The 21,828-nt window shown below is 42.4% G+C and overlaps 1 protein-coding gene and 1 long non-coding RNA gene across 2 annotated transcripts in view; one reads left to right on the forward strand and one right to left on the reverse strand.

Annotated features, from left to right (window-relative positions):
• maml3 (mastermind-like transcriptional coactivator 3) overlaps window positions 1-12,005 on the reverse strand; it is a 532,876-nt gene extending 520,871 nt beyond the window's left edge. Inside the window, exon 1 of the mRNA XM_043674113.2 lies at window positions 11,791-12,005. Within this exon, the coding sequence (XP_043530048.2) occupies window positions 11,791-11,847 (57 nt within the window). The 5' untranslated portion in view covers window positions 11,848-12,005. The remainder of the gene's footprint in view (window positions 1-11,790) is intronic.
• LOC148139921 (uncharacterized) overlaps window positions 1-21,828 on the forward strand; it is a 35,450-nt gene that overhangs the window by 4,672 nt on the left and 8,950 nt on the right. The window contains exon 2 of the long non-coding RNA XR_015753327.1: window positions 17,427-17,558. This is a non-coding gene — a long non-coding RNA (uncharacterized LOC148139921). The remainder of the gene's footprint in view (window positions 1-17,426; window positions 17,559-21,828) is intronic.

Raw genomic sequence — 21,828 nt, forward strand, 5'->3', positions numbered from 1 at the left:
AAGATTGGCAGGTAAACGGTAATTGTACAATGGGTGACCTTCAAAATGAAGATGGTTCAGGCACAGTCAAGGTGTCTTCCCTCAAACTGGAAAAAAAGGCAAAACAAACAAATCCAGAATTCCTGCGTGAGAAAGAAGATAGAAATTAAGATAGAAGAAAAAGTATGCTTATGATGGACATCAGGTAGGAAATGCAATTGAGAACCAAAAAGAATACAGAAGTTTCAGAGGAGACAGAGAACTCATTTTCAAAAATCAAAAAGGAATTATGACAAAAGACTAGCAACCACATAAAGAGGCATCCCAAAGTCTTATGTTTGTATATAAATAGTAAAAGTTCAATAAGGAGTAGCGCCTGGAATTAAAAGGAAGTTTTACACATGGAGGCAGAAAGCATGGGTATGGCATTAATATTTTGTATCTGTCTTTACTAAGGACGATAACAAGTCATGATGCTACTGGAAGAAACTCTATCACTAAAGGGTTTAGAGTTGATAAGGAAGAAGTTTTGAATAAACTATTGGTACTTAAAAGTTGACAAGACACCGGGACCAAATGAGGTGAATCCAAGCATATTGAAAGGAGCAAATGGAAATTGCAGGGACACTGGAGACTCGAGAATAATGGAGAGTTCCAAACATCACGCCCTTGTTCAAAAAAGGGCGCAAGGATATGCTTACCAATTACAGAGCAGTCAGTTTAACTTCAGTGGTCAGGAAGCTTCTAGAAACAGTTATTTAGAACAGAGCTGGTAGTCATAGAGTCATACAGCACAGAAACAGACCATTCAGTCCAACTCACTGAAGCTGACCAAGCTTCCCAAACAGAACTAGTCCCATAAGCCCATGCTTGGCCCATTTCCCTCTAAACCTTTGATATCCATGAACCTGTGAAAACGTCTTTTAAACGCTGTAATCATACCCACCTCTACCACTTCCTCTGGAAACACATTCCGTACATGCACCACCCTCTGGGTGAAAATATTGCCACTCAGGTCCCTTTTAAATCTTTCTCCTCTCACTTTAAAATTTATGCCTTCTAGTTTTGGATTCCCATAAACTTGGAAAAGGCATTGGCTATTCACCTTATCTACGCCCTAATGACGATTTCATAAACCTCTATAAAGTCACCTCACAATCTCCCAAGCTCCAGTGAAATAAGTCCCAGCCTAACTGGCCTCTCCAAACCTCAAGTCAAATGGAAAAATGTTGAAAGTTAAAAATCACACAACACCAGGTTATAGTCCAACAGGTTTAATTGGAAGCACTAGCTTTCGGAGCGCTGCTCCTTCATCAGGTGGTTGTGGAGTATACGGTTGTAAGACACAGAATTTATAGCAGAAGTTTACAGTGTGATGTAACTGAAAATTATATATTGAAAAAGACCTGGATTGTTTGTTAAGTCTCTCATCTTTTAGAATGAACATGTTGGTTTCAGTTTTCTCATTATGTAAATCGCAAAACTTTTTTTAAAAGGTTACATTCTCAAGTGAACTTTTAACGATTTTTGCAATTTTCATATGAAAGAACTGAAACCAACATGGTCATTCTAACAGATGAGAGACTTAACAAACAATCAAGGTCTTTTTCAATATATAATTTCAGTTACTTTTCCTGATATGTGTTAATATGATTAGACCTTGGAGTGTAGGGAGCAATTTCAAGGTCTGCGGATAATCACAATCTAGAAGCAACATAAATATTGAGGAGGACAGTGTAGAACGTCAAGAAGAGTAGAACTGTGCAGATAGCCAGCAAATAAAGTTCAATCAGAGAAGTAGGAGGTGATGCACTTTAGTAGGAAAAACATTGATGGACAATATCACACAAGGGGTACAATTCTAAACAGGGTCCAGCAGTAAAGGGACCTGGGTATGTATGTGCACAGGCCAGTGAAGGTAGAAAAAGTGAAGGCTGTGAAGGTTGTACAGCCAATAAACTGTACAACACACTGTTTTATTAGTAAGGGTATGGTGGAGCACAAGAACAAGGAGGTAATGGTCAACTTGCACACAATTGTTAGAATTCAGCCAAACGTTTTGTGTACAGTGCTGGGTGTCACACGATGGGAGAAAGTGAGGAGTGCAGATGCTGGAAATCAGAGTCGAGAGTGTGATGCTGGAAAAGCACAGCAGGTCAGGCAGCATCTGAGGAGCAGGAGAATTGACATTTCGGGCATAAGCCCTTCATCAGGAATTATACTCCCTCGGATGCTGCCTGACCACCTGTGCTTTTCTAGCACCACACTCCCGACTCGGGCTGTCGCACTATAGGAGGAATGAGAATGCACTGCAAAAGATAAAGAAGAGAATTACAAGAACGGTTCTAGAGATGAGAAGTTTCAATTATGAGGATAGATTGTTCAGTCTGGGACTGTTCCCATAGTGAGGCCGTGGTGTGCATGTTCACCAATCCCTTAATGGCAAGACAGGTCGATAAAGACGTTAAGTTGGCATATGGGATACTTGTCTTCATGAGCCAAGGCATGGAGTTGAAGGGAGTTACACTGGTTTGGCCACAGCTAGACTTCTGGAATTCATATGGAATCACAGGAATGTAAAGCACAGAATCAGACCCTTCAATCCAGTGCTGACTAGATATCCTAAATTAATCTAGTCCATTTACCAGCACTTGGCCCTTCTTATTCATATACCCATCCAGATGCCTTTTAAAAAATGTTGTAATTGTACGAGCCTCCACCACGTCCTCTGGCAGCTCATTCCATACACGTACCACCCTCTGTGTGAAAAATCCTCCTCTTAGATCTTATTTATATCTTTTCCCTCTCACCTTAAACCAATGTTCTCTAGTTTTGGACTCCCTACCCTGGGAAAAAAATCTTAGTTATTCACTCTATCCATGGTCCTCATGATTTTATAAACCTCTATAAAAAGGTCATCCTCAGCCTCCAATGCTCCAGGGAAAGCAGCCCCAGCCTATTCAGCCTCTCCCTATACCTCAAGCCCTCCAACCCTGGCGACATCCTTGTAAATCTTGTCCGAAACCTTTCAATTTTCACAACATCCTTTTTACAGCAGGGAGACCAGAACTGCATGCAGTACAGATTGTTCTGCTATAACATGTGTTTCTAAAGCATGAACTTTTAAAATGTATGTTGGCTGTAACACAATTACAGTGCCAACACTCTAAGTGCTGTTTCTAAAGGATGATTTTTCGATAACATGGGGTTACACAAGAATGGAACCATTGCGTTATAGAAGCGACTGTATTCCAAAATAGGCCGAACCAATGTCCTGTACAGCCGCAACATGACCTCTCAACTCCTGTACTCAATGCACTGACCAATAAAGTCAAGTTTACCCAACGCCTTCTTCACTACACTGTGTGCATAGGACTCCATGCACTATGGAGACTAAGAAACTATGAACTTGCACCCCAAGGCACTCTGTTCAGCAACACTCCCCAGTAACATTATAGGAAAAATGGGATTGCACTGGAGAGGTTGTTATAGAATCACAGAATCCCTACAGCTCAGACAGAGGCCATTCAGCCCTTTGAATCTGCACCAATCCTCTGCAGATCATCTCACCCCCAGTGTATCCATATAACCCTGTATTTACTGTAGGTAACCCACCTAGCCTGTATAATCCTAGACACTGAGGTAATTTGGCAAGGTTAATCTACCCAACCTGCAAATCGTTAGACTGTGGGAGAAAACCGGAGCACCCAGCAGAAACCCACGCAGACACGGGGAGAATGTGCAAATTCACACAGTCAGACACCTGAAGCTGGAATCGAATCAGAGCTCCTGGTGCTTGACGCAGCAGTGCTAACCACTGAGCCCCGTGCCACCCCTTTTTAAATATAAAAGCTATTTTGCATTCAAACTTGTTTTTTTTTCCCCTTCTGTGCACATGGAGTTTACTTTTAAGATGCAGAGGAGATTTACCAGGACGTTGCCTGAGCTGGAGAGTTTCAGTTATGAAGAGAGATTGGACAGACTGGGCTGGTTTTCCTTGGAGCAGGGGAGTTAGTCGGATTTACAAAATCACGAGGGGCATAGACAGGGCAGAATGGAAGAAACTTTTCCCCTTGGTGGAGGGATCAATGACGACGGGACATAGATTTAAAAAGGTAAGGGGGAGGTGGGGACGTGAGGAAAATCCTTTACACACAGATGGTGGTGGGAATCTGGAACGCTGTCTGTAAGGATGGACACGGAAACCTTCCTCACATTGAAGTAGTGTCTTTGTGGTACACTGACAATTTCAAGGCACATTAAGGCTATGGTTAGGAAAGCGCAGCAGGTCAGGCAGCATCTGAGGAGCAGGAATGTGAAGGGCTCCGGCCCGAAACGTTGATTTTCCTGCTCCTCGGATGCTGCCTGACCTGCTGTGCTTTTCCAGCAACACACTCAACTCTGATCTCCAGCATTTGCAGACCTCATTGTCTCCACATCAAGGCTATGGGCCAAGTGCTGGAAATAACAGATTCGAATAGTTTTTGACTGGCTCAGACTTGCCTTTTTATGTGCCGTAGACCTCTACGACTCTATGTTCCCCAGAGACTAAGAGCAGATCTTCTCGAAGTTTTCAAACTCATGATGGGGCTGGACAAATTAGATAGGGAGAAACTGATCCCACTTGTGAAAAGGATCAATAACTAGAGGGCAGAGTATTAAAATGATTTGCAAAGGAAGGAAATGTGAGGTGCCGAAAACCTGATCACACTGGAGACTTCCTGCCTCTATTCCTGATGAAGGGCTTTTGCCCGAAATGTCGATTTTCCTGCTCCTCAGATGCTGCCTGACCTGCTGCGCTTTTCCAGCACCACTCTAATCTAGATTCTGATCTCCAGCATCTGCAGTCCTCACTTTTGCCTGGTCATATAACCTAACAGGTTCACCAACTGAATTCAGCCATCCCGACCTGGTCTGGCCTGCACATGACTTACGACCCACAGCAATGTGGCTGACTAATTACTGCCCTCTGAAATGGTCTAGCAAGCTACTCAATTGTGCCAAACTGTAACCAGACAGGCTACAGAGATTCATGAAGTCAGCTTCTCAAGGACACTAGGAATGGACATCAACTCCCGGTCTTTGTGAAATGCCCACATCCCTCGCTTATATTTAAAAATCTAGAAAGGTGAGATGGGACCAACAGCTCATGTGACAGATTCACCTGCAGAAAATTCGATGCTGCCACTCCAATACAGTACTTAGTGAGTGCTGCACTATTAGTGGTACCTCTTTCAGATGAAGCCCAATCTGCCCTCTTAGCTGGATGGATAAAACATCCATTGAAAAACATCTTTGCAAAAAGGAGCAGTGGGTGTTATACCTGGAGCCCTGATCAATATTTAATCGCTGAATCATCATTAAATGTCGTGGTAATCATCATGTAGTTGTTTGTGGCTGTTTGCTGTGTGTGAATTGGCTACAGTGTTTACTACATTATAATAGTGACAACTAACCCTTTTAAATTCTTTATTCACTGTAAATTCACTTTGGGATGTCCAGCAGTTTCTTTGAAGACTAAACCAAACAGATGAGATAGATTAGTCCTGAGACACAACATAATTTGCACCACACTGTCTTTATATACATGTTCATGATTTAAATGACAACAACTCACACACAGGCAAAAGGAAAACATTTCTTGGAATGAAATAGCTAACGCATGGAACATGGAGAGAATAACAGCCAAGTAAAACAGGAATATCCAAAAAAGTATCAGTGTCTGATATCATTGTCTAAACCAATAATTAATAATTATGATTTAGTTAAGTTTCGGTACACTTTCTTTACAAGATGTTTTAAGAAAACCATCTTAAATATCTATTGAAAACTTAACCATAATATGGACCATGGAACTCTACAAGTCTGTTACTTAAACATTACCATATAGAACCCTCTGCTCTCAATTCTAATTGATCTTTTTCCTAAAGCATTGCTTGCAGTTTTAAATTGCCACAAGTTGGTGTGTGTGTGTTTGTGCCCAGGTTTGAAGATTGAGTCGTTACTACGCAGATCAGAATTTACATGAATTCTTCCATGCTAAGGAATTTCTGCTTTACCTGGGAGCTCTGCAGACTACCTCTGTTTGAGTAAGACTAAAACCTGGGATAGAACATCTCTAATTGAACTGGATTGATAGTGTAGGTAAAAACAAGGACTGCAGATGCTGGAAACCAGAGTCTAGATTAGAGTGGTGCTGGAAAAGCACAGCAGGTCAGGCAGCATCCGAAGAGCAGGAAAATTGATGTTTCACGCAAAAGCCCTTCATCAGGAATAGAGGCAGGGTGCCTGTAGAGTGGGGAGATAAATGAGAGGGGGGTGGGGGTGGGGAGAAAATAGCATAGAGTACAATAGGTGAGTGGGGGTGAGGATGGAGGTGATAGGTCAGAGAGGAGGGTGGGGGAAGGTAGTAAAGAGTACAATGGATTGATAGAGTGGCAGTTTGACTCAACTGGTAAGGTTCTTTGTGTAAATCAGAAAACTGTAGATTGAAAACCCACATTGGGCATCAACTTAGATTGTTTATTCCAAACGTACATTACTAAAGACTGTATGGTGGGAAGCAAAGTCCTCTGATTAAAAGCAGTTTGGAAGAAGATATGCAAATCTTTTTTCTGACATTCTATCTTTAAAATGTAGAGCAGAGTCAACAATACAAAATTGGTGCCAAACTGAGGGAAAACCTTGAAAAGAACAGGACCTGAACACTAGATAGATTAATTCTAAATGCATTGGGTTACCACATGGAATAAGATCATATCTACAAAATTGTCAAATAGTCACTACGTTTCCAATTCATTAACTCTACGTGAAACACCTTGAGTTGCTTCAGGAGGAATGCAATTGTGAGCTATTTATTTTATACATGCCTAAAATAAAAAGCAGAAAATGCTGGAAATACTCAAGCAGATTATGGCAGCACCCTTGGAAAGAAACAGAGATAATGTTTCAGGTCTGTAATCTTTCATCAGAGCTGGGAAAAGTTAGGCTTTGAGCAACAGATGGTTGGATAAGGTCAAAAAAGACAAAATGTGTGATAGGGTGAAAGCTAGGCAAGATTGAATAACATACAGTTAGTCTTTCAGGGCCAAACAAACGGTATAATATCTTGCTCAGTTGAGAACAATCTTGCCTTGGAGTTAAAAGGTTGTGGATCCAAAACTAACTCTGTGAATTGAGCACATAATGTAGACACAAAGAAACGTGTGTGGAACAATAAGAACAGATCAAACTTATTACAAGGAGAGGAAATACTGAAATGAGATCAAAGAATAAAATCAGAGCACAGCACGTGCAAATAATATCAAAAAATATACAGTTATATTTTCTAACATGGGATTGAGATCAAGCGTGGAATGGAGCAGCATAAAAAACTCCAAAAGCAAAATATATAAATACGCACATACAGAACCAGAATAAAAAATACTCAGAAAACATAGATTGAGGCAAAAGCATAGGGCAAATCATGTAAAGGATCGAGAAAAAAAGCATTGCAAATGTGAGATTTAAACGTGCAAACCGAATTTCAGAACAAAAGCAGAAGGGAAAACTTTAAAATGGTAACTACCCTGGATCCCACTGTCATTGCGAACTACTGCCCCATCTCCAAGCTCTTTACATGTGCTGTTCCTCCCAAGTGTTTGTACACGTTTAAATCCCTTCAAATAGATGTTCATGCCTGCCACAGTATCAAAATGCTTTTAACCAAAGTCACAAACATGTGAATGTGGCAATAGTAAACTCTCCCTCCTCAACTTAGAGCTTCATGAAGTTGTACAGCACAGAAACAGTCTATTCGGTCCAACTCGTCCACGCCAACCAGATATCCTTACCTAATCTAGTCCCATTTGCCAGCATTTGGCCCATAATCCTCCAAACCCTTCCTATTCATGCAATAATCCAGACACCTTTTAAATGTTGTAATTGTACCAGCCTCCACCACTTCCTCTGGCAGCTCATTCCATACATGTACCACCCTCTGCATGAAAAAGTTATCCCTTAGGTCCTTTTTAAATCTTACCACTGTCGCCTTAAACTTATGCCCTCTAATATGGACTCCACCATACTTGGGAAAAGACCTTGGTTATTTACCCTATTCATGCCCCTCATGATTTTATAAACCTTTCTAAGGTCACCCCTCAACCTCTGATACTCCAGGGAAAATAGCCCCAGTCTATTCATCATCTCCCTACAGCTCAATCCCTCCAAAGCTGGCAATATCCCTTGTAAATCTTTTCTGAATGCTTTCAAGTTTCACAACATCCTTGTTATAGCAGGGAGACTAGAATTGCAAGCAGTGCAGGTTGTTCTGTTAAAATGCGCATTTTGTCAACATGAGTTCGCTGTAGCGCAATTGCTAAATTGGGGACGCTGTTTCTAAAATGTGAACTTTTAAAACACGTGTTGTCTGAAACATGGTTATAGCACCAACACTTTAAGCATGGTTTCTAAAGTGCAATTTTTCTATAACACAGGGTTGCATAAGAATGCAACCATGACCTCCCAACTCCTTTACTCAATGCACAGTAAAGATAAGCAAACCAAACACCTTCTTCACTAACCTAATCCACTTTCAAGGAACTAAGAACCTACACTTCAAGGTCTCTTTATTCAGCAACATTCCCCAAGACCTTACCATTAAGTGTGTAAGTCCTGCTCTGATTTGATTTTCCAAAATGCAGCACCTCACATTTATCTAAATTAAAGTCCATCTGCCACTCCTCAGTCCACTGGACCATCTGATCAAGAACCCATTGTACTCTCAGATAAACTTCTTCGCTGTCCAAGTTTGGTGTCATCTGCAAATTTATTAACCATATCTCCTACATTCACATGCAAATCATTTGTAAAAATGATGAAAAACCGTTGACCCAGTCCTGATCCTTGTGGCACTCTGCTGGTCACAGGCCTCCAGCCTGAAAAGCAGCCCTCCACCACTACCTTCCGTCTTCTACCTTTGAGCCAGTTCTATAACTAAATGGCTAGTTCTCCCTGTATTGCTGACCAGTCTCCCATGGGGAACCTTGTTGAATGCCTTACTGAAGCCCATACAGGTCATATCCACTCCTCTGCCCACATCAATCCACTTCATCACTTCTTCAAAAAACTCAATCAAGTTCGTCAGTCACGATTTCCCACATACAAAACCTATCCTGAATCAGTCCTTGCCTTTCCAAACATATGTAAATCCTGCCCCTCAGGATTCCCTCCAACAACTTGCCCACTACTGATCAGGCTCACCGGTCTATAGTTCCCTGATCTTTTCTTCTCACTTTTCCTTAGTGACACCACATTAGCCAACTTCAGGTCTTCTCACACCTCACCTGTGACTATCGATGATACAAATATCTCAGCAAGGGGTCCAGCAATCACTTCCTTAGCTTCTGTCAGAGTTCTAGGGTACACCTGACCAGGTGCCAGGGATTTTTCCATCTTCATGCATTTTAAACCATCCAGCATCTCCTCTTCTGTCATACAGCCAATTTTCAAAATGTTGCTATTTATTTCCCCACCACGTTCTCTATCTTCAATATCCTTCTCCATAGCAAACACTGATGCAAAATACTCATTTTGTATCTCCCCATCTCCTGCAGTTCCACATGTAGGTGGCCTTACTGATCTTCAATTGGTTCTATTCTCTCCCTGGATACCATTTTGTCCTTAATATATTTGTAGAATTCCTTTGGATGCTCCTTAATCCTATGTGCCAATTTGACAGCAGCCTTTAACAATCGACCACACCATCCTCCTCCAACGTTTCTCTACTGTTGTGCAATTTGGTGCTCCATTCCTTAGTCTCAGTCTTAGTTCTCTAATCATAGAATTAGTTATAAGGGTGTCTCTTCATGCTTCACACTCAGTCACCTCAAGTATTCCTTGAGAATCTATCCTTGTCTTAGTTCTTATTTAAATGTTGGCCCTCAGCAACAACACTAAGGGTGCAATGTTAGTTTTGACATGTATGCACATGACATCACTATTACTAAATGACTAGATTGTTCATTAGACATTCTGCATTGAAATGAGCAGAAATATCCTCTAGTAAAAAATTGGAAAGAACAAAGCTATGGCCTTTGACCCTCAGTACTAACTACATTCCCTGGCTATCAAATCCATTCCCTCTCCATGTCAACTGCCTGTGACTCCAAAGTAAGCTTGACCCCAAAGTAAGCTAGCATTTACATCACTAGGCTCACCTGCTTCAACCAATGCAATATCACTCTATTCCACCTCCCACACTCTATCCTTTGTAACATAACACCATCGAACACAGAGCTGCCCATATCCTTAAAGTACATTAAATCCCATTCACCCAACGTTCCTGATTAGGCAATGCCTCATTGTAGAAGTGTTCATCTTTGCTTTGAAATCATTTAATGGGCTTGTTCTATGTCAGATGCTGTCACTGAAACTCTTGTGTCTGTAATCTCCTCCAGCCCAAAATCTCTCCGATGTATCTTTGTCACCCTAATTCTGGCCTTATTTACATCTCCAATGTTAAATGCCTTCAGCTGCCTAGCACCCAAAAAACAGAATTTCCTCTCTAAACCGTTTACATTTTTCTCCTTTAAGGAACTACCTCTTTGATAAGGCTTTGAGGCTTCTTGTCCTCGTATTATCCCTTGTGGTTCAGTGTCATAGTTTGTTTTACAGTGCTCCTGTGAAGCTGCTTGGAATATTTTATTGAGTAAATGCTTCCACATAGATACAAGTTATTGTTGCTAGCTATTCACATTATCCTGACTAAAGCAAAGCACACAGGACATGTTGAATAAAAAAACTAATATATTTGATTACATTCACAGTGATCAAGGCCTGAAATAATTCAACTAACTTTAAAAACCAAAGAAAGTTGTCTTCTGATTTCCCCATTGCACACTAGACCCAAGGCTTAAACATGGCTGCATTGACAATAAAAGACTAGACACTAAGCCAAAACAGAAAATAGGAGAAAGGATTTAGACTAGGTGGACTACAAGACATAAGGTAACATACTGCAGACCGCACGTACAGAGACAGATCTAAAACACTGGGCAGGTTTAGATCACAATTAAAACATGTGATGGAATATTTATTGGATTAGGATAAACGCACTGAAGAGAGCGAGCAATGGGATGATGAAGATATCTGCTCCAAGACATGGCTAAAACATGGTGTAGATGAAGCAACTATTGAACTGAGACCAATATCACAGATTGGATCCGTGTCAGCAATAAAACACAGGAGTGTCTACATGATTGAATCCAGCTTTAGAAGCAACACATGGATTAATCCTCGAAATTGGGAGAAACATGACACCAAAGTAGTTAAGAGAACAAGTCAAAAATATGGGCTGGATTAGCTGCACGATCAGGATTAGAGACTTGTTTAGTACTGTATCACACCTTTAGCCTCAGTAGATTATGGAACCTTCTCTCCCGATTTCTCGGTTTACTCTAGAATCAAACCTCAACTGACAAACGCACTTTTCTGCATCACTCCAGCTTTAATAAAGGAGTTCCAAAAATAAACGCGATCAACAAATTTACATATGAAGATTTGTTACAAATTTGCTCTGATGACAGTAAGTTGAACTGTAACATATATCAAAGAGTTTAATTACAAAGCCCAGTCTCCCCCACTTGCAATAGCCACACAATATAAAACATTGTCAATTACATAGGAGTATTCTGCAAGCATGCCTTGTACTAAGACACCAGGGAGAGTGTAGATGTTATTGTAGTGTTCACAATACAATATGAGAGCTTCCCTTTTTATGTAGCATCAGTAAAGTTGGTGGTTTAAACCAACTGAACTTAGCGGAAACCTTACCTCTTCACAATTGGTTTTCATATCACTTGCATACCAGTGCTTTGCCACTGTAAACATTCAGGTCGTGTGAAGCCAGTATTGGTATCTCAGCAGCCTCGTTGTTCTCATGATAATGAAGCTGCTCCCCATAACAAAAGCTTCTTTCTCTATCCTGTTCCCTCTTGATAATCACACTCATGCAGTCTTTTAAAACACTCAGACTGCTTTTGCTTGTAGTTTAAATGGGGTGGGGAGGGGGGAGGGAGCTGAAGAAAGGAAACTCTGATTTTTATCAAACTAGTACCTGTAGTGGATAAATCAGTAATCTAGGTGGATTTAAGTGGACTTTCCAGGAACGCTAATAAAATGTGAAGTAGAGGTTTAGTAAGGTCAGGACTTGGGTTCAGCAATAAACGAACTCAGGACTCGGACGAAAACACAGAACACGTTCTTTACATTAAATCAGTTAAAACATGGGATGGATTACCTGTTGGATCAGGATTATGTGAATCTTAAACTATGAGACAGATTATCTCTGGGATCAGGACTACATAGATCCCTTCAAAATAATGTTAGGACATACAATAAAACACATGGGAGCAAGATGAAGCATTACATAGATTAGATTAAAAAAGGAAAATGTCAGAGTCCGAGAAATAAAGTAAGCAAAATAATTCTATAAGATTTCCTGTAAATTTCATTTTAATCTAATAAATTCATCAGTAATTAAATTTCACAGGCAACATATTTGAAGCAACATTTTGTTAGGTGTTTTCGATACTTTTTGTACTTTGTTTGAACAAATGTTGATCAAGATTGCAAGTCAATTCAAAGGAAAAGGCATTTCTGATGAAAATTGAAAAGTGTGGTGCTGGAAAAGCACAGCAGGTCAACTCTCCTGCTCCTCGGATGCTGCCTGACTGGCTGTGTTTTTCCAGTGCCACATTGTTTGACTCTGATCTCCAGCATCTGCAGTCCTCACTTTCTCTCATTTCTGATGAAAGGCCATTGACCCAAATGTTAACCTTGCCTCTCCCTCTACAGATCTTGAACGACCTGCAGAATCTTTCCATTTAAAATGATCTTTTACCTGTTTAGTCCTATGTTCTCTTGTTCCACTCTCACAGTTTAATTTAAAATATTATTCTGAGATTTTTCACCTTTGGCCTTACATGTCTCGATAGGACCACATCTCAGATGTTTCCTTTCTGAGAGTTCACATTTTTCCAGTCTTTTCTCATTATACAAGTTCCTGAAATTGAGATAATCCCCATGGCATTTTTCTGCATTGCCTACAGCAACTAAAGGTGTGGTCTGACCAAAAACATGGTTTTATTAAGTTTTTAAAATTATCAACATTGGCCAGAATATATTGCTCACCTCTAAAGGAGTAGGTGATAATAAGCTGCCTTCTAGAGCCAATGCAGTCCATAAGGTGTAAGTAAACTCATACTGCTTTTAGGGAGGGAGTTCGAGAATTTTGGCTCAGCGACAGCAAAGGAATAAAGATGTATTTCCAAGTCAGGATGATGTGTGAGTTGAAGGGAATCTTGCAGGTATTAGAGCTCCCAAGCATCTGTGACAGTTTTCTCCCTAGATAGTACACTTTGGGGGTTTGGAATGAGTTTTGGTGAGTTACTGTAGTGTATCTTGTGGATGGTACACACCGCTCCACTGTTCATCAGTGGTGAAGGATGTGAATGTTGAAGATGATGAATCGGTTGCCAATCAAGTGGCTTTGTCCTGGATAGTATCAAACTTCATGTGTGTTACTGGAATTGCAATCATCCAGACAAGTGAGGGGTTCTCCAACATGACCGTCCCTTGAGACTTGTAGTTAGTGGGCAAATATTGGAGAGACTGGCAGTGAGTTGCTCACTACAGAACTCATAGCCTCCAGCCTGTTCCTCTAGTCAGTGTTTTTATACTGGTCCAGTTCAGTTTCTGGTCAATGGGAAATCCCAGGATGTTGATATTGGGAGATTTCAGCAATTGATACTCAACCACCATTGCTCAGTAGAGCAATGTGTACCACCTACAAGATGCATTTTTGAAATTCACCAAAGACTCCTTAGACAGCTCCTTCCAAATCCATTACCACTACCGTCTAGCAGGATAAGATTATCAGATACTTCGGAACACACCTCCCCACAAGTCCCCCTCCAAGCCGCTCACCATCCAGACTTGAAAATATATCACCATTCCTATAGTGTCACTCAGTCAAAATCCTGGAATTCCCTTCTGAACAGCATTGTGGGTTTACCTATAGAAAATGGACTGCAACGATTCAGAAGTCAGCTCCCACCACCTTCTCAAGGACAATAAGAGATGGGCAATAAAGGCTGGCCCAGCCAGCAACACTCACAGCAACATCCCATTCACTAATAAAATGAATAAAAAACATAGGCATGGTTCAGAACCTGTGGAGTTGCAAATGGTGCTTATCATCAGTGAATATATCCACTGATGGCCTTCTGATGGGGGAAAGGTAATTGGTAAAGTGGTCGATGATGGTTGGATCCAGAATGTGATCTGGAGGATTTCTCGCAGTGATGTCCTGTTGTTAAGATTACTGACTTACAACAAACCACAATGATCCTGTGTTCAGTACGACTCCAAGCAGTGAAGAGTTTTCCCTCCGATTCCCAATGTTCAGGAGTTCCATTATATTATATTTTGAAAATTTGGATTTTAACATGGCAGAACCATGTCTATCCTTTAAGCTTTATTTGTATTTTTATATACCTTGTGGGTTAAGAAGGTTAGGACTTAGAATCATAACAGTGTGGAAACAGACCCTTCAGCCCAACAAGTCCTCACCGACCCTCTGAAGAGTAACCAACCCAGACCTATTTCCCTACCCTAAATTTACCCCTGACTAATGCACTTACACATCCGTGAACACTATTGGCAATTTAGCATAGCCATTCCTCTCTAACCTGCATATCTTTGGACTGTGAGAGGATACCAGAGCACCAGCAGACACTATGAGAATGTGTAAACTCCACACAGACAGTCGCCCGAGGTTGGAATTGAACCCAGGTCCCGAGCACTGTGAGGCACCAGTGCTTCTACTGAGCCACCCATGCCATCCCTTGATGTCATTTCTGAGTTCTGTAAGTGGTATGGGTTGTCTTAAAATTTGTTCACATATATTTGAACGAAGCTTTTAAAAAGACACAAGTTGAATATTTCAGTGCCTTAGAAAGAGAGAAGAGAGAAACAAATGGGACTGTCACTTTGCACAAGTGTCCTACAATGCTTTAGAAAGACATTATCAACCAGAAGGGCAGAGGGTGTGCAGATTTCTTTCACTTAGAAGCAGAGAAGCAACAGTGCAATTTAACAGTTTCCAGTACAGTCAGGGTAGGAGAAAATAAGTTGTGAATGGTTTAATATCGGTAAAGGAAAGCTCCAGAAATAGAAAGCAGTGGACCGGGTGTTTAAGGAAATCATTTTTAGAAATAAGTGAACTGTGTTAGCAATTTGTTTCAGGGTCTCAGGGAAAACAAAATTGACTAAGGGAGATAACGTCAAGTGAATGTAGAAGTTTGCTGGGGGATAAAACAAAAACAAGTACAACTTTGCCAACTGAACAAGGTTCTTTAAATTGGAAACAAAATTCTGAGTACCCTCAAAGTTGGTGTCGAATGTAAGATATGATTTGGTATTTCAGGTATTTGTAATAGGACTTTTACAAATGGTTCTTATATAGTGTAAAATAGTTTGTGTTATTTTTACTTTTTGCGCTTAATAAATCTTGATGTTCTTTTGTTACAAGCAGACTCGCAGCCCCTTGTGACTGAGTATGAAACCACAAAAATAAAATTTCTGGTCTATCAAGCCAGGTTTCACTCTTGGCTTTGACTTGACCAGTATTATTAATAATAGTATCACAATGCTAGTGACTCTAATTCTGCTGGTACTCCTTGATGCCATACTCAGGTAAATGCCATCTTGATGCCAAAGAAGACAGGCAGGAGGCTGGAAGAACACAACAAGCCAGACACCATCAGGAGGTGGAGAGGTCAACATTTCAGATGTAACCCTTCTTCAGGACTGGAGATGGAGTGTAGGGGAAGCTGCAGATAAAGGGAGTGGTGGGGGCAGGGTGTAAAGTGGGGATCGGTGAAGACAGGTAGAGGGTATGACCTGGTTGGTCAATGGGAGGAATGAATCTCTGGTGGCTGGGAGGAGTGGAAGGAAGGGGGAGGGGCTAGGAAGGGAATCACGGGATGGAGAGGGAGGTTATTTGAAATTGGAGAACTCAATGTTGATTCCTCAGGCTATATGCTGCCTGATGAGGTGTTGTTCTTCCAATTTGCACTTTGGTTTGTTGTGGCAATGGAGGACACCAAGGATAGTCATGTTGGAAATGGAGTGAGAAGGGGAATGAAAATGGGCGGTGACTGGGAGGTCCTGTCGGCGCTTACAGACCCAGCTGAGATGCTTGGTGAGCCATTCCCTCGGTTTACGTTTGGTCTCCCTGATGTAGAGAAGACCACATCAGGAGCACCTGATGCAGTAAACTGGGTTGGAGGAGAGGCAGGTGAACCTCTGTCTCTGGAAGGACTGTTTGGGGCCCTGGATGGAGGTGAGGGGGGATAGTGTGCCGGCAGGTTTTGCATCTTTCCTGTTGCAGGAGAAGGTACCTGGGGGCTCGGAGGGATTGGTGGGTAGAGTCGCGCAAATAAAGGCTGTTGAAGGGAACGGTCCTTGTGGAAGGTTGAGAGGTGTGGGGAGGGGAAGATGTTCTTGGTGGTGGGGTATAGTTAAAGTTGGCGGAAGTGTTTAAGGATGCTGCATTGCATGTAGAGACTGGTGGAGAGGTAGGTGAGGACAAGGGGGACAACGTCTTTATTGCAGTGGAGCGGGGAATGGAGGTGGGTATGGTGGACAGCTGTCTGGATGACAGGGGGAGAAAAAGCACATTGTTCAAAATAGGTGGACATCTGGGATGCTTGCGAGTGGAATGTCTCCTCAACTGAGCAGATGCAGTGGGAGATTGGGATGGAGTTCTTGTAGGATACTGGGTGGGAGGAGATGAACTCCAGGTAACTGCCAAAGGCAGTTTCTATTACTTTATCCTAGATTAGATTACCTACAGTGTGGAAACAGATCCTTTGGCCCAACAAGTCCACACAGACCCTCAGAGTCGTCCACCCAGACTCATTCCCCTACCCTATATTTTACCCTTGACTAACGCACCTAACACTATGGGCAATTTATCATAGCCAATTCACCTGACCTGTACATCTTTGGATTATGGGAGGAAACCCACATGACACAGGGAGAATGTGCAAACTCCACACAGACAGTCACCCAAGGTGGGACTTGAACCCAGGTCCCTGTTGCTGCGAGGTAGCAGTGCTAACCACTGAGCCACCGCACCTCTAGAGTTCAGCTCTTCTGCCCTAATTTGAACGAAAGCTGTGATGAAGTCAGGAGCTGAGTAGCCTTGGCAGAAACCAAACTGAATGTCAGTGAAACGGTTATTACTAGGCAAGCATATTACATTTATTCGTAGGTTTAACATAAAACTCCAGGATCTTATTATGTTTCAACCACAGTAACAGCAACATGCATTCTAACAATGCTCAAAGGGCTGAATTGCCTACTCCCACTCCTAATTCCTACATTCTTATGTTCCTTTAAAGGGATAAGATCCTGTCTCGAAGAGCTCACAATCCACATCCATCGGTTCTTCAGTATCGCTGGGAGTGCTGTCCAACCTGGGATGGCTTCAAGCAAAGAGAAGCATCATGGACACCACCTCGGACTCAAAATAGGTGAGTTGGGTCTGCCAGGGTGGTACCAGTGAGGGATGTGGCAATAGGCAGTGAGGATAGGGAAATGTTTCTTTGACAGCTGCCCTTTCTACAAAAATGGGGTATGAGAACCCCCTCCATTCTTTTACTCCGCCCACCAAAGGGCCCTCAGGTTTTACAGGTCTCCCAATGTGGAAACCCAAGGATCCCTCCGTTGCTAGTAGACAGGATGGGAGGGCTTCAACTGGACTCTGTAGAGAAAAACTGCCCTCCAAGTTCTCCACCTCCCACCCCCAACCCTCCAACTCTGTTCTAGAAGGCCCGAGGAGATTTCAGCTAGTGGAAGGGCCAACAGCTAGAGTTGTTGAGCTAGAGTTGTACATCATCTACAAATGTGTGGAAACACATCCTGCATTTTCAAATGTCATCACCAAATGCTAGCAGGTAGTTGACGAATAGGAAAGGGACAAAGATAGAGCCTTCAGATACACCACAGGTAATATTGCAGGAATGGGAAGAGAAGACATTGAAGGTGATTCTATGGCTATAAATAATGATGATATAGACAGGCAGGAGGCTGGAAGAACATAGCAAGCTAAGCAGCATCAGGAGGTGCAGAAGTCAACATTTCGGTGTATCCCTTCCTCAGGACTAGGGGTGGGTGTAGGGGGAGCTGCAGATAAAGAGGGAGGCGGGGGCAAGGTGGTGAGGTGGGATAGGTGAAGACAGGCAGAGGGTACAACCTGGTTGGTCAATGGGAGGAATGAATCCAGTTGGTGGCTGGGTGGGGTTGAAAGGAGGGGAAGGGACTGGGAAGGGATTCGAGGGATGGGGAGGAAGGTTATTTGAAATTGGAGAACTCAGTGTTGAGTCCTCCGGGCTGTAGGGTTCCCAGGTGGAAGATGAGGTGTTGTTCCTCCAATAGGAGCTGGTTATCCGGATGGGCCCCAGCTAAACCTGCCTCTTTGTCAGCTATATCTTCAGCACCTACGCAGGCACTGTGCCCCAACTCTTGCACTGTTACATCGATAACTGCATCGGCACCGCACCCTGCACTGGAGCAGTTCATCGACTTCACCCACAATTTCCACCCCACCCTCAAATTCACTTTGGTCCATCTCAGACACCTCCCTCCCCTTTCTTGACCTCTCCATTTCCATTTTCGGAGACAGTCTCCAGGCGGACTTTACTACAAACCCGCAATCCCATAACTACCTGGAGTACACCTCCTCCCACCAAGTGTCCTGCAAGAATTCCATCCCACTTTCCTAATTCCTTTGCCTCCACTGCATATGCTCAGTGAAGGAGAGATTCCGCTCGCGAGCATCCCAGATGTCCACCTACTTTGAACAACATGCTTTTCCTCCCTCTGTCATCCAGGCCTCCATTCCCTGTTTCACTGCTGTAAACCTCCCCTCCCAACACAATAAAGACAGAGTCCCCCTTGTTCTCACCTACTACCGCCCCACCAGCTTCTGCATCCAACACATTACCCTCAAACACTTCTACCAACTCCAAATAGACCCCACAACCAAGAACATCTTCCTCTCCTCACCCATCTCTGCATTCAACAAGTACCGTTCCATTTGCCAGCCCTTGGTTTGCACCACTCTCCCCACCAATCCTCCCGAACCCCCTGTACCTAGCCCTGCAACCAGGAAAGATGCAAAACCTGCCAGTACATTCCCCCCACCCCTCCTCTCCATCCAGGGCCCCAAACAGTCCTTCCAGGTGAGACAAAGGTGCACCTGCCTCTCCTCCAATCCAGTTTACTGCATCAGATGCTCCTGATGTGGTCTTCTCTACATCAGGGAAACTAAATGTAAACTGAGGGAACTGCTCACCGAGCATCTCAGCCGGGCCCACAGGGGCCGACCGGTTCTCCCAGTAACTGACTGTTTCACTTGCCCCAACCACTCCCTTTCTGACATGCCCATCCTTGGCCTCCTCCATTGCCAAAACAAACCAAACTGCAAGTTGGAAGAACAACACCTCATCTTCCGCCTGGGCAGCCTATAGCCCAGAGGACTCAACATTGAGTTCTCCAGATTCAAATAACCTCCCTCCCCATCCCCAACTCCCTTTCCAGCCCCTCCCTTTCCCTTCCACCCCTCCCAGTCACCAACTGGATTCTTTCCTCCCATTGACCAATCAAATTGTACCCTCTGCCTGTCTTCACCTATCCCCACTTCACCATCCTGCCCCTACCTCCCCCTTTATCTGCAGCTCCCCCTACTATCACCCTCAGTCCTGAAGAAAGGTTACACCCGAAACGTCGACTTCTGCACTTCCTGATGGTGCTTGGCTTGCTGTGTTATTCCAGCCTCCTGCCTGTCCTCCTTGGATTCCAGCATCTGCAGTTTTCTTGTCTCTAACTAAATAATGATGTAACCAGTCTAGTGTATTCCTTCCCAGCTAGCTGACAGTAGAGAGGAGTTGGTCAAACGTGTTAAATGCTGTAAACGATTTGCTTTGCCAGGCATGCAGGATATATTTGTGAGCTTGGTGACCAAAGTGGGGAGCTAAAGCCTGATTGGAGGGATTCAAGCGTGAAATTCTGAGAAAGGTTTGGGAGATGATGTCACATTAAAGGGCTTTGAAGAGGTTGGAGATTTTAATAGGGTCGGTGTGTGTAGTGTGGGGGGATGGGAGGAGGGACTAAGTAGTTTACAAGATTGCACTGTCAATGAGTTATGATGGATGCAGAAAGGCTGAGTGAGATAACAATGTCAAGGGGTAGTGTTGGATGTAAGACAGCTTATGTGGAGGGTGAGATCTGGGGAGTAAACTCAGAAAGTTCTGATACAGGTTGACATTACCAAGGGTGAGATGATGCAGAAGCACAAAGAGGAATGCAGAGAATGTACCTATGTAAATAAAATCCCTGAAAAGTACTCATTGTCATCCACCCTTCAGCTTGGTTTTTTTTTATAATTCCCATGATTTGGTCTAGCTTTGAGCTTCAGTAATAGCCTTCCCTGTGGGACTTTATCAAAAGAAGTTTTAGAAATTGAGGTACATCCCTTTGAAATATTCTCTCAACTCGTTTGGATTGTTACTTCCTCAAAGAATTTGAAGAGTTCAGTAGGACAGCACTTTTCCTGCCTAAGTACAATTTATCTGCAATTTGTTAGATTGTTATCGTACAGACACCCTCACTTTTACTCCAGATAACTGATCCTGTTATTCTTTATGCTCTGTTTTGGAGTTACATATTTAGTAACCTTTTTGAACATGGATAGTACATCAGCCTGTCTGATTGACTTTACTCATTGACTCCATCAGAATTATTGCCAGTGCCACACTAATCTCCTTTGTTCATCCAAATACTCTGGGATCCATTTATGGTTGGGAACCTGTTTGGAGTGTTTTTAGCCAGCCTATTACTTCCATCTCATTTACATCAGAATTATTGATTTTAGTTGGGATATGTTCATCTGTACAGCCATGTCTTCCCTTGTGAATGACTGGAATAACAATTACTTCAGAAAATGTACTGTCAAATAAGGAATGGGAACATAGGGATTGACCAATAGTGATTGATAGATAGACGTTACTGAATGATTCTATTATATGTACCAGCATTGTCTGCAGTGAAGTCTTAGTATCCTAATGCTGTTAATAACTCAACATCTCTTCCTCCAGAATTTTTCATTTCTGGCAGTTTTGCAGATTCTGTTTTGCCTCCTCTCCTCAAATCCCTTTCTCTGACTATTTCTAATCCCAATCATTTTTATCTTTCTTTTTCATATCCAGATGTGGTCTTACATACGACCAAACTTTTTATTTTCCTATCACCAGAGGTATTATTTTCATCCATTAACTACCACCAGTAAATCACCTTTGTTTCCAATTGATTAATTTATGCGCAAACCGTGTTAAGGGCAATACAAGCCATCAAAGCTGAGGGAGAGGTAGGGAGAGGGGGAGGGGGGTAAATCAAAATGGAGTTGGAAGGGGCCAATCTATTTTTAAAATGCCATCACCAATTAATGGTCAGTTTTAATTCCATTTTGAGTTAGTTTTTTTTAGGTAAATTGCTTCAATGTAGAAGGATACCACCAAGCAGCACGTTATCACTAAAAACTATTTTCCAAAGGTGGACAGCAAAGCTGACAAAAAAACTAGCACAATAAATGATGAAGGATTACTAGTTAAAACAGGAACTCTGTTGTAACAGAGTAATTTCAACTGAATGGTTACTTATTTCCAACATCAATGTGAAACTATTGAACTATATTTCATTTATTTAAATGTATTATCTGCAGGAAGTAAAGACTACAATTTCACA

The sequence above is a fragment of the Chiloscyllium plagiosum genome, unplaced genomic scaffold, assembly GCF_037043375.1.
Source record: "Chiloscyllium plagiosum isolate Xiang-an unplaced genomic scaffold, Cpla_swu_hap1 HiC_scaffold_36, whole genome shotgun sequence".
NCBI lineage: Eukaryota > Metazoa > Chordata > Chondrichthyes > Orectolobiformes > Hemiscylliidae > Chiloscyllium > Chiloscyllium plagiosum.